This window comes from Opisthocomus hoazin, chromosome 25 (genome assembly GCF_030867145.1).
Source record: "Opisthocomus hoazin isolate bOpiHoa1 chromosome 25, bOpiHoa1.hap1, whole genome shotgun sequence".
Taxonomy (NCBI): domain Eukaryota; kingdom Metazoa; phylum Chordata; class Aves; order Opisthocomiformes; family Opisthocomidae; genus Opisthocomus; species Opisthocomus hoazin.
In genome coordinates this window covers 7773192-7785727 of record NC_134438.1, presented here as the reverse complement: position 1 = coordinate 7785727, position 12536 = coordinate 7773192, and the positions used below count along the sequence as shown (strand labels likewise).

At 57.9% G+C, this 12536-nt stretch overlaps 1 protein-coding gene across 3 annotated transcripts; it reads left to right on the top strand.

Annotated features, from left to right (window-relative positions):
* Positions 1-6134: 6134 nt before the first annotated feature.
* SMIM29 (small integral membrane protein 29) lies at positions 6135-11876 on the top strand. 3 transcript variants are annotated; one of them, XM_075443270.1, is made up of 5 exons: positions 6135-6790; positions 7401-7519; positions 11042-11067; positions 11145-11254; positions 11517-11876. In XM_075443270.1, the coding sequence occupies exons 3-5, from the start codon at positions 11045-11047 to the stop codon at positions 11759-11761; spliced, it is 378 nt and encodes a 125-aa protein (XP_075299385.1). In that variant the 5' UTR covers positions 6135-6790; positions 7401-7519; positions 11042-11044; the 3' UTR covers positions 11762-11876. The 3 variants fall into 3 exon arrangements, with proteins under 3 accessions (XP_075299385.1, XP_075299384.1, XP_075299386.1); XM_075443269.1 differs by lacking the exons at positions 6135-6790; positions 7401-7519 and adding an exon at positions 10746-10920; XM_075443271.1 differs by lacking the exons at positions 6135-6790; positions 7401-7519 and adding an exon at positions 10747-10920 and having other exon boundaries at positions 11145-11250; positions 11517-11677.
* The last annotated feature ends 660 nt before the right edge of the window (positions 11877-12536 follow it).

Below are 12536 nucleotides of genomic sequence, written 5' to 3'. Positions count from 1 at the left end.
TTTTAATGTGGCATGAATTGATGCTGTTAACACAGTAACATCGAGTGGCTGATATTACGCCTTCTTAACTGGAAATAGCTCCTGCGGTAGAAACAGCCTTTATTCAGCAGTTGTGGATTTCAAAGCAGGGCTTAGTCCTGTGCTACCTGAATCGCTCCCTGCACCACATGAATTCCTGTCTTCCTCAGCATCTGAGGTTCTCCTCCAGTAACTGGTACGGCTGCCTGCCCTAGCAGTTTAAGCGACTTGATCCAAAATGAGGTTAAATTGGTTTGGGACCGACAATCAAACTGCCTTTATTAGGGACAAAAGAGTTGTTCTAAGGACAGCGCGCGCTCTGGGTTTCGCAGTGCAGACTAGTGCCTGCTTGATTAAACTGCGTAGGGCTGCTGTCGTGACCAGCTGCTAAAAACCCCGTAGGATTAGACTCAGGCTTCCAGCGTTGCTAAAACTGGTGCTATATTGAAATAATGTTGGAGATAGTGAGATTCTTACCTCAAACAACGTAGTGTCTAGCCTGACCCCTTAAATCGACCATTACGATGTGTCTCAGCTTCCCGTTGAAGAATAATGCACTTAGTTGGACTTTCAGCATAGCTTTCATCTTGCTTGGCACTGGTGTAAAACAGGAATACCAATGCTTCATTCAGACATCCCGCAAGTTTGCAGCAAATTTGTCAAGTCACCCTCAAGTTGCAGGTTTCAGAGGGTTGTCTGGGTTCTCTGCAGTCTGGTTTGGGCTTCATGCCAGGCGTGTTGATGATGCACGGCCTCCGACTCAGAGGGGCTGCTGTGAATTATGTCTTAGCACACTGCTGAACCCTGGGGCCTCATGAAAAACTGCCAGAGACCTCTGCAACTGCTTAGGGATAGAGTAATTTCGGTAATAAGATTACATTTTCCCTTACTGCTTTTCATAAGTCTATTCACGGTATATACAAGGACATCTCACTCCTGATAGATCAAGAAGCAAGTCTGCCTGCAGCGAGGGAGAGGAGGAGAATTGTTGGCCCTTGGAACACTGGAGTACTGGATTTCTCTGTGCACCTACGTGTCACCTCAGGGTTGCAAGAGGAGTGATGAAGGAAGAGGAAGATGAGACCCGCTGCTCAGCGCAGGGAGGTTCTCTGAGCAGTTCCTGCTCTTCAGCATTGATTTACTTTCTCTGGTATTGTCAAAATCGGAAATCCTTGTATATCGGAGTTGAATCCTGCCATCTGGATTTTTAAATGTGTTTGAGACCTTAATGGGAGATGAGCAATGCATTCAGCACCACTTAGCATGGTGATCTGTTAAACCTCAAAATACTTAGAAAATTCTGGATCTGGAAGTGTTTGACAGACCAGCTTGGATTACTGTTGGGGCAGGAAAATGTGAGGTGGTGGTTTAAAGCGATGGTGGGTAGTGGGTTTACTGGCATTTCTTGACTCCAGCTTAGGAGCAGGAAAAAGAAGGAAGACGCCCCTGGGGTACCAGTGTCTCCAGCAACTGCTGCTTGATTCTTCCAGCAGGATTTCTTGATTTCTCCCGAACCTTTCTGATGATAAATGATGCGTAAAACTCAAGAGGCAGGTGGCCACCCCTCTGCAGAAGAATGCTAGGCATGATTAAAAATAACGGAGCTGAAATCACACCTATTGAGCTCTAGGAAGCCTCTCTCAAATAAGGTTTGGGTATGGTGGAAGAGGGATTTTGATGCATTGGTTAATGTCAGCTTAGAAATGGTGTGTGGTAGAAAACATGCAGCACCTTTGTCTTGAAGTGGGTACTGTAAGGTGGTTTTTGAGTTTCAGATTTGACTTTGCTCGCACTGAGGCTTTTCAAAGGCGTGTTTCAAAAGGAAGAGCCTTTTTCAGTGAAAAACAACACGTATCATTTTCTATTAGGTGAAGCTTTCCCGCAGTATTGGATGGGTGTGCCGTGCGGCTGCGATATGACAGTGCCAGACCCGGGAGGTGACGCCTTTTCCAGAGAGATGCCCAGAGGAGGGTGAGAGAAGGGGGTTTTCCGTTCTCGTGCAGTCTGGCAGTCAGTGCTGTCAAAGTACTTTTGGTGGCTTCACAACGGTGTCTTCTGGTTTCTTCACAAAGGTGGGTTGTTTAATTCCAGACAATAGTTCATTGGCGATAGAGAAGCTTGGTGTTGTTACGGAGCCAGGGGAGGCTCGTAGCTCCTGGATCTTCGCCCAGGGGTTCGTGCTCGCTTGCGGTTAGCCAGAGCTGCTCTGGCAGAGCTGAGCATCCCTCGCTCAGAACTACAGGGACTTGGTAGAAGAGTGTTTGGCATTTGCCTCTCCAGGTATATCATTTGGCAAAACATTCCTTGGAGTTAACGGCTACTTTGCAGACTAAAAATGAGGTATTTTTTCAAATGAAAAATGCAGAAGCCTTTGAGTAGTAAAACCTCTTTAGGACTGAGGCAGTGACAGCCGAGAGGGTGCAGGACGTGATGGCAGTCTTCCTCACCGGCTGCTGTGCCATGAGCGCTGGGTGGGGTGAAGAGTACTCATGATTTTGAACTTGCAGAACAAGGCGTGTAGCCTCTGAGGGGTTTTACAGCTGAAATACCTAGAGATGAATCTGTCAAAGAGAAGGGGGCGGAATGAGGCTGCGCAGCAAGTGCAGGGCAGTTGCATCACCTGTAGCAAAAAGAGAAATCGGAGGTTGGTGGCGGTCAGCTCGCTTGTTTGTGTTTAATGCTGTTAAACAGAGCTGAAGTTGTAGACTGGTATTACTGGTAAACTCCATTAGCCAGTAACTCTAGTTAAAACTGAGTAGAAGGGGATAAAAATATGTGCTTTAATGGAGGGGCTCTTCATAATGAGGTGTTTTTAAGCTGCTGCGTGGATCAGATGGGAGAGTACGTCTGGCCTGTTAACATCTTGCTCTTTCTTCCCCTCATCCCTTGCTCGTGTTCGGTACAGGAAAATGCAAGAAATACTTGGGAGTGGCCGTTGTTCTTGATCATAAACCTCCTGTGATTTAGCTGAGTTCTTTTTGTATGTTATGCTATAAGAAGCTATAAGATTTACGGGTAAAGGGAGCCCAGCAGGACTCTCGGATAACATCTGCCCAGCTTTGCCGTCGGAAGGTGGCATGGACAGGTGAATGCGTGTGTTGTCTCTCTGCATCCCTTTAAAGTACACCCCTTGGGATCTGTGTCTGTTTTCTTCCGTTCTGGGGACACCTTTCTGTCTTGGGTCGGTTTGGTTCCAGCTCGGCAAGGCCAGGCATGTTCTCCAGCAGCCGTGCTGCGAAGTGGAAACGCGGAGCGGTGCTGAGGGGGGGGAGCAGACCCTCACCCCGGGGGGTTGTGCTTCGGAGGGCTGCACCCAGGCAACCCGCCGCACCTCCTCTGATGGTGGCCTTCGGCCTTGCTGTTGCAGAGGAAGGTAAGAGCTCTGCGATTTAAGCATTCACATCAGCTTTTCTACTCAGCACGCGGATATTCGTGCGCTTCCCAGATTTCTGTTGAGCAAGAAGGCAGTGGAATTCAGCGAGGTCTCGAGTGAGCCTTCAAGCAAACTCTGAAAAATGAAAAGGGATCGGAATCTGCTAGTGTTGCTTTTTCCCTTGTGCAGACACAAAGTATTCAGTGGCTAAAAATGTGGGTAGGGAATGTCAGGAATCCTCAGTTCCCTTCCCAGCTCTTGCCCAGGCCTTGGGCCTCTGCCTCAGCCTTTCCATGCAGAAAATGCCTTCACCGTTTTGCAACGTGCTGGTTGCTCCAGAAGAGCAAAATACTTGAAACTGCACCGACCGAGTGTCTGCTTCTCCCAGTTAGAACAACTTTAAGTGTCCTTGCTTGCTCTGAGGAACGCTGTTCTGTCCCAGATGGGTATGTCTGTGCTTTTCAGGCAGCCAGGCGCGGTGTTTGTACCCGTGTGAAGCATCCAGTGAGGGGAAACGGGGGTGATGGGGAGTTCTATCAAAGAGAGCTTTGACTGTTGAACTTCCCCGGAGCAGAAGCTGTGGCTGGTGCCGATTCTCGGGAGAGGATCAAAATCTGTCGGTCTCTTCAGCCAACCTTGCACCGAGAAATGAAGCTGTTGCAGATGTCTGTTGGCATGAGGAGCTCTTACAAAGATACTCAGCGACTTCGTGTCATTCACCAACTGCTCTGGCCCTGCAGATTTAAAAAAAATAAGAGCGGGTTTCCCCTTCTGGCTCCGTTCTTCCTGCTGAATAAGGTGGCATCATCCCTTGGCTGCCTCCCGGCCGGGGGACACCAGTGAGCTTGCTTCTGCTACACTCTGATCGCGTCTCAGCGTGAGAGGCTATGACATACATATTCCTCACATATCTCAGTGTTGGAATGAATTTCATATGGTTGGAGAGGACTCTCGGCTTCAGCGGTGGGAGGCGGTGTGTAGATACATGTAGTGTTTTACTGGGTGTAGTGTCACGAGGTCTGCGTAATGCAGAGAGGTGTAGATGGGTAAAAAAGAACCCTTCACTGGGTTGAAGGTGCAGTTAGGAGATTGGTAAAAATCTCTTTTTGGTGCTAGTTGACAAGGGGTTTGTAATTTTTTTTTTTTTTTTTTGGTGGGAAAGTGAGAATTTTGAAGTTAGACTTGAGAAATTGACTCTAGAATTGCCTCAAATTAATCTTGGGAAGTCCAAGAGCGTTTGCTGGGTTTCCTGCGTGTCCCATTTTATTAAATCAGAAGATCTGGAACGATCACTTTGCATTTTCCGCTCAGTCTTTCCATAGATGTCTCTACCTGAGACTCCCCGGCAGCACGGCCAAGCTGGGAGAGCCAGACCCCAGACCCGGGCAGAGCGTGTGCCCGGCAGCGGGGTCAATAGCCAGGGCACATCGCCCTGCGAGCGGCTCGGCGTCCCTGGGTGGGAGTGTGTCTGCCTTAGGCTCTTCCATTCCTCACTGAACCGAGACACCTCCGAGATCAAAGCTGCAGGGCTTTGGCCGCCTCTTCTGCTCGTCTCTGAGCGGGTACGTTCGATCGCGCCGTCGCGACTGAGGATAAGACTGTGATACCGACCCAGGTACCGACCCCTCCCGCTTGGCAGTGCCAAGCATCAGCAGGAAAATGGGGTCTAAACCTTGCAGCTGCTTTTCTGAGGCATCGGAGTGGCCAGGCCTGGGGCGGGGGGACGACGGCAGCAGCAGAACGCGGAGGGGTTTCTGCTGCTCGGTGCCGGGCTGGTGTCGGCTGGGACGTCTCCGTGCAGGCGCTTGTGCTGCCGCTGCTGCCCAGCTCTCACAGAATCACAGAATCACAGAACGGGGAGGTGATAAATGAAGTCAGAGGAGGGAAAACAGAGGTAGAGAACAAACTTGGTAATTTATTACAGTTAAAAGAAGCCTGAGATTTTCAGGTTTTCAATGAATCCTAAGTTAAATACTCCATTTCTCCATGAATTCTAGATGGTTCTGGACTTGTAATTCCCATAATTTGTTTCGGTTTATTTTTCTGGCTGCAGATTTTTGTTCCTCGCTCTGGTGCTTTGTGTTTCTAATCTGCTGGTGAAGTTAACATGGTTTTTTTAGTGATACATGAAGTTGAAATGGTTCGTAAAAACACTTTACAACTGCAAGGGCACTTTGGAAATCTAGCGTTTCGGCTGATACTTTTTCTTATTGACTCGGACTTGTTCCTGCTTATGACACATTTGTTGAAAGTCAAATGCATTCAGCAGAAAACACGTTTTTGTTTTCTTTGAGGCTCAGATCTTCGTTCAAGCCTATGAATAACCACAGAATCACAGAATGTGATAATGCAGATGCTCTCTTGCTCCTGCTTAGCCTTGGCTGGCGGGTGCAGTGTATACCTACATAATCCCGATCTTTTCATCCCCGGTGTTCCCAGAAAGTCCGGAGGGCTCGCTGTCTGCTGCACGCTGCGCTCTGGAGTCGTTACGAACCCCCGTCGCGCTGCTGCAGTGAGTCTGGGCGTGCTCTGAGCCGCTGCGAAGCTGCGCTGGTGTGCGGCAGCCGGGTTCCCTTCGCAGGGTGTTTCCTCGCTTCGAGTTGGGTGCGAGCGGGGAGGTCATCGCTGTCTTTAAAAGGTTTTAAAAAATAAATTTGCGGATGCGAGTTTGCCGACAGCGTAGGCTGTAATCTAGTGCCAACCAATAAACACGCCAGTATTTCACACACGGCTCTGCCCGCTGCGTGGTCTCTCTTCTTCCCGGCGCTGTTTCCTGCGTGCGTGAGCTGGGGGACTGCAGCAACGCGGCACTGGTGGGGGAAGCCCTCGCTGGAGTGACTCTGCATTCGCAGTCTGGAAAAGAAGATTTGGAGGGACGTCACTGGCAGCCTGGCTTGAAGACAGGCTCGTCAGAGCGGAGAGGACACCCTGCAATAAAACTGGGGTGCGTTTTAAGGCACGGCACAGCCGCGTTCCGGTGTTTCTGGTCCTGACCGAGAGGCTCGCGGAGCAGAAGCGGTGCTGGCTCCCACGCTGCTCGCATCTGTTTCACCGACTGCTCACCGAGAGCCCTGCGCGTGGAAATGGCCGCTTGCTGTGGGGTGAGGCCGGGTGCCACCACACCGAGAGCCCCAGCACCCACTGTGGGCCGCGAGACGGCCCTGGGCAGAGCACGCTGCGGGGAGAGACACCTGTAGATGTGCCAGCACAGGTCGAGGAGAAACAACGCGAGCTGCTGCGGGCCCCGTTCTTGCAAATTCCCGCTGTGCCCTGCGCCACACGACTGCGCGCACGCGACGGACCTGCCGACGTCTGGCCGCTTGCCCTGAGCCTGACCGCAGGCTGCGGGAATCCCAAGCCGTCCGGAGGTCTGGTGCCTTCCCTGCCTGCCTGGGAAAGGTGAGCGCTGGGAGATGCTCAGGGGCCGGCGGAGGGGATGCGGGAGCCGGGCTGGGGCGTGCTGCCGGGCTGGGGTGTGCTTGGGGAGCGGACGGGGCTCTTCGCACCGTGGCAGGCTGCCTTCGGCGGGTCCCGCTGTCCGGGCCGCTGGTGGGATGGAGCCACTCAGCATCTTCCTTGGCCTCCAGACACTCCAGCAAGAGCCACCATGCCCGGCTGCGGGGGGAGCTGGGTGTGCTGAGGGCAGCTCCCGTCCCCGTGGGTGCCCGACGTGGCCCCTCAGAGCCATCCCTTACCCCAAACACCCCCGTTTCTCCCCAGCATGGGGACTGGGCTCTGCTGATGCCCCAGAGCAGCAGATTTCCCTTGGGGCTGGGGAAGAGCGAACTGACTTCGCCTGACTCCCAGAGCTCTGGTGTGGCCCTCGCTCAGCTGGGCTGGGGGTTTCTCCTCCTTTTGGGATGTGAAATAAAATGCCGGGCAGGACCCACTGATGTGCAGCTCCGTCACAGCTGTGAGGCTGTAAATGCAGCCGCGGGAGCTCTCGAGTTTATCTGCAACATGAACGCGTCCTGGCTGGGAGATCCATCTCTTACCCCCTGCTTTGCAGGTTCCCGTTGGGATCTGAATGCGACCTGGCTCCTCCTGCACCGCCTTATCCCGACGAGGGCAAACGCGCCAGGTCCTGCACAGCATCCTCACGGTCATGGCTGCGTCGCAGAGCAGAGGGTAAAATTAATCTCTGCTGACAGCGGAGTTAACGTGGGCAGCGGCGAGGCAGAACCAGAGTGGGCTGTGCCCGTGGGGAGGGCTGGCAGTGCTCGCACCCACGCCGGTGTTTCTGGCCGGGTGAGCAGCCGGAGGGATGCGCTGGCTGGAAATCCGGCCGCTCGCACTTAGCTGCTTAAACGGGAGCTTAGCAGCCCAGCAGAGCTGTCCCCAGTTATCTGCTGGGGGCCGAGCGGCGGAGCAGAGGGGGCTGCCGTCTCTCGCAGCAGAAACACCCCAGCTCACTGTTTTAGCTCTCATTGCCTATCAAAAATTTGCCCCTCGGGCTGACCCCGCCTCACAGCCTGGTCATGAAGGTGCCACATCCTCGGGACTGGTGGCGGTGCTGCCCTCAGCCCCCCAGCACCCTTCCCCACCCTGGGGGTGAGCAACGGGGAGATTTCCCCAGGGGTGAGCAGCCCCTGCGCTGCCCCAGCCTCGACTCCCCTTTTTCCTCATTCTCTGGGCGGTGGTGGATGGGGAAGAAATATTTACCTGGGATTAGGGGACAGGAGAGTGTCCAGGGGTGCCGCTGGCCATGCAGAGGGGCTTGGTGACCCCTCTGGTCGGCTCCCAAGGCATCCTGCTTCCCCCAGGACCCCCCATCCTCCTCCAGCCGGGCTGGGCTGGCCGCACGCTCCCTCCCGCTCGCTCTCTCCAAGGAAATTTCCTAGAAATTGCGGGATTTATTTTTAGCCACAGCTCTGCAGCGCAGGGCTGGGAGGGGATGGGCAGTGGTGGGTGGTGGTGGTGGAGCTGGAGGCCCGTTCAACACGGAGCCTTGGCAACAGGGGGTCCAGGGGGTCCAGCCCCACTCTGCGTTTGTCCCATTGCAGCGGGGCTGGCCAGCTCCTGGCTCCTTTGGGCGTGAAGGAGCGATGAGGTTGGGCTTCGGGGAGAGCTGCTGCTGCTGCTGACACAGGGGGGATGCCCTGCTCGGGGTCCGAGGCTCCCCAGACCCCGCTCGCCAGCGCTGACCTCCCAGGCTCTGCCTCCCCCGGTGCTACCCGTGGCGAGACGGGTGCTGGGATGGAGGGGATGCTGCTCCCGCTCCGTGCGGGGAGGGTTTGGGAACGTGGGGGGCTGGGGCTGAGTCTGTGGCTGGTTTGGAAAGGCTGCATGGGACAGGGAGGGCCAGCACGGACAATGGGACCACTGTGACCACTGGGGACGGCGGGGTCAGCGAGGGTCCTGCGGACAGCAGAGCTGCCAGCGCCAGTGGGACCACTGGGGATGATGGGACACTGGGAAGAGCAGGTGTCTGGTGCTCTCAGGGCATCTGGTGCTCTTTCCTGGGCTGGGGGATCCCCCAGTGTGGGGGGACGAGCCACCCTGACCCCACCCCACCCCATGCCTGGCCAAGGGCATCTCCGCTCCCGCATCCCCAGGGTGTCCTGCGGCCGTGGCGCATCAGCATGGTCCTGAGCTCCGTCCCTGGGCTGGTGCAGGGACCAGGAGGTGAAAACACCCTGTTGGGGTCTGGGCAGGGGGTGCAGGCAGGGGGGCCCTGGCTGTGCGGCTGCTTGGCCCCTCGCTGAGCAGAGTCACCCCGGGGGCTGCAGAGCTGGAGCTGCCTTTCCCCGCTGCCGCCGTCCCGCCTGCGCAGGCTGCTCTCGGTGCTCTGCGGTGGCACCGACCCCCATCCCGCCACCAGCCCGGTGTTGTCCCCCTGGCTCCGCCATTTCCAGGCTCCTCTCTTCCTCCTCGTGTCACTTATAATTTTTTTTTAGCTATGGAGAAGCAAAAATGGAGCTCCTTGCTCCCCAGTGTCCCCTGCTCCCGCCTGACCCACTTAGCGGGGCCATCTGGTCCCCACGTGGGCAAAGCGGATTAGGGCTGGGGATCAGGGCTGGGACTCTGCCACCGCCACGGTGGCACCGCCAGCACCGTGACAGCCCTGGCCCCAGGGATCAGCAGCAGCGTGGGCCCCCGGCCAGGGAGGGGACCCGCAGCAGCCCCCCGCCCGGCCCCTCTGTGCCTGCACCCTACCCGGCCCCGTGGGTCTGTCCTCTCGCCCTGTGCCGACGCCTCCATCTGTCTGTCCGTCCACCCATCCATCCACCCAACTAATGGTGCAGGGGCGCACCTACCCACCCTGGTGTGCACCCATCCATCTGTCCATTCATCGGTCCATCTATCCATCTCCTGTCCATCCATCCGTCAACTGTCTATCTGTCCATCTGTCTGTCACCTGTTCATCTGTCCATCCATCACTCATCCATCCAGCCGTCCATCCATCCAAACATCCATCCATCTATCCATCTGTCACCCATCTGTCCGTCCATCCATCCATCCATCCATCCTTCCCCATCCATCTGCACATCTGTCTGTCCATCACCTATCTGCCCATCCATCCATCCATCCCCCATCCATCTATCCATCCATTACCCATCTGTCCATCTGTCCATCCATCCATCCATCTTTCCTTCTTTCCTTCCCCCATCCACCTGCACATCTGTCTGTCCATCACCCATCCATCTATCCATCCGTCACCCATCTATCCGTCCATCCTTCCTTCCTTCCCCCGTCTATCTGTTCATCTGTCCATCTGTCACCCGTCCATCTGTCCGTCCATCCATCCATCCATCACCCATCCATCTGTCCGTCCATTACCCATCTGTCTGTCCATCCATCCATCAACCGTCCATCTGTCACCCGTCCGTCTGTCCGTCCGTCACCCGTCCCTCTGTCCCCCTCTCCGCCTTTTCACCCCACCCACGCCCCCGGGTGTGCACCCCCCGCCTCTTTTCCCCCGCCCCCCCCCCCCCCCCGCCCGGTCTCTGCTGCCCCCTGGCGGCCTCCCGCCGACCCTCCCCACCCCCTCCCAGGCCCCGCCTATTCCCGCGCTCCTCCCTGCCCGTCACGCGCCGCGCGGGTTCCGGGTTGCGGGCGGGGCGCGGCGCGCGCAGGTGGGGCGGGGCGAGGCTGCGCCGCGCGCGGGGATGCGGGGATGGGGGCGGAATTGGGGGGGGGGGGGGGGAAGGTGTGTGCAGGGGGATGTCCCGCGCGGGGTGCGGGGCGGGGGGCTGAGCCTGGTGCGGGAGGACACCCCCCCACCCCCCTCCCCCGCCCGGCCCCGCGTGGGGCTCCCCGAGGTGTCCCCGTGTCCCGGGGAGCGTCCTCCCGCGCGTTAATTACTGGGGTGGGGGGTTGTTAATTACCGGGGGGGTGGTGTTAATTACCGAGGGGGGTGTTAATTACCGGGGGGTGGTCCGCAGCCGTGCCGGCCCCGCGTGTCCCCGCGCCGGGCCATGAGCAACGCCACGGCCCCCCCGGCCCCGGGCGCGGCGGGGGACTCGCTGGTGGGCTCCGTGCTGGGCCCCTTCCTCCTCATCACCCTCTTGGGCGCCGTCCTGGCTGCGGTGAGTGGGTGCGGGGGGGGGGGTGCGGGGGTGGGCGGGCAGGAGGGGGTGGGGGGGGTGCCGAAACACCGCCCCCAGCCCCGCACCCACTCACCGCTTCCCCCTCTTCTCCTCCTCGCAGGTGATGTACGTCCAGAAGAAGCGGAGGTGAGCGTGGGGGTGCGGGGGGGTGGTTTGGGGGGTGCGTGGGTCCGGTCCCGGCTCAGCTCGCCCCCCCCCCCCAGGTCTGACCGGCTGCGGCACCGGCTGCTGCCCATGTACAGCTACGACCCGGCCGAGGAGCTGCAGGAGTCCGAGCAGGAGCTGCTGGTGGGGGCCCAGGACCCCCGGGTGGGTGAGACGCTGGGTGCCGGAGCCGGCTACGGGGGGGGGTGGTGGTGGCGGGGGGGGCACTCACCGGCAGCGCACGGAGCTCACGGAGCCGGGTGAGGGTTTGGGTGGAATCTAGCGGTTTTTGGGTGGGTTGGGATGTGCAGCCGGCGCCTGCGGGTCCCGGGCTCCTGCACCCTCCCCAACACCGGCGGGGGGGGGGGGGGGGTTGCTTTGCCCCCCTCCTTGGGCTGGGGTGGTACTGAGGGCATGGGGGTCTCTTGCAGGTGGTGCCCGGCTGGGGGGGACCCTCACCCCATCGCCCCCCGCCCGGGGACTGGACGGCGTGACGCCGGGAGCTGCGGCCGCATCCTGCCCGCGGGGTGACGGCGTCGGCGGCGAGGCCGGGATGCGCCCACGGGAGCGTGTCCACGCTGGCGGCCGCTGCGGGAGCGATCCCACCCCGCGAGCACGGACGATATCGGGTTGTCTCCTACCTTGGCGCCTGGTTTTGCCATTTTTTGTGGCTTGAGCTGCCCCCGAGGTGCCGGGTGGGTGGGCTGGGGCTGGCACCCTGGCACGGAGGGCTGGGTGCCCGCAGAGGAGCAGCATGGGGTCTGGTGGAGCAAATAAAGGCGTTTCTCTGCGCTTGGCCAAGAGCCTCCCGCGCCGGGCGGGGAGGGCTCTCAGCAGCACAGGCGCTGCCGGACGACGGGCAGCGGGTGCTGGGTGTCGTTAAGAGAAACTTCTTTACGTAAAGAGTGGTCAGGCGTCGGAGCGGGCTGCGCAGGGCGGTGGTGGAGTCCCCATCCCTGGAGGGGTTCAGAAACCGTGCCCATGTGGCACTTGGGGATGTGATCTGAGGGCTGGAGGACCTCTCCTCTGAGGACAGGCTGAGGGAGCTGGGGCTGTTCAGCCTGGAGAAGAGAAGGCTCCGGGGTGACCTTAGAGCAGCTGCCAGTGCCTGGAGGGGCTACAGGAGGGATGGAGAGGGGCTTTTCACAAGGGGGTGGAGTGATAGGACAAGGGGGAATGGCTCTAAACTAACAGAGGGCAGATTGAGATGAGATATTAGGAAGAAATCCTTCCCCATGAGGGTGGTGAGGCCCTGGCCCAGGTTGCCCAGAGAAGCTGTGGCTGCCCCCTCCCTGGCAGGGTTCAAGGCCAGGTTGGATGGAGCTCTGAGCACCCTGGGCTGGTGGAAGATGTCCCTGCTCATGGCAGGGGGGTTGGGACCAGATGATCTTTGAGGTCCCTTCCAACCCAAACCATTCCGTGATCCTATGGTTTAGCAGGCATGGCGGCGT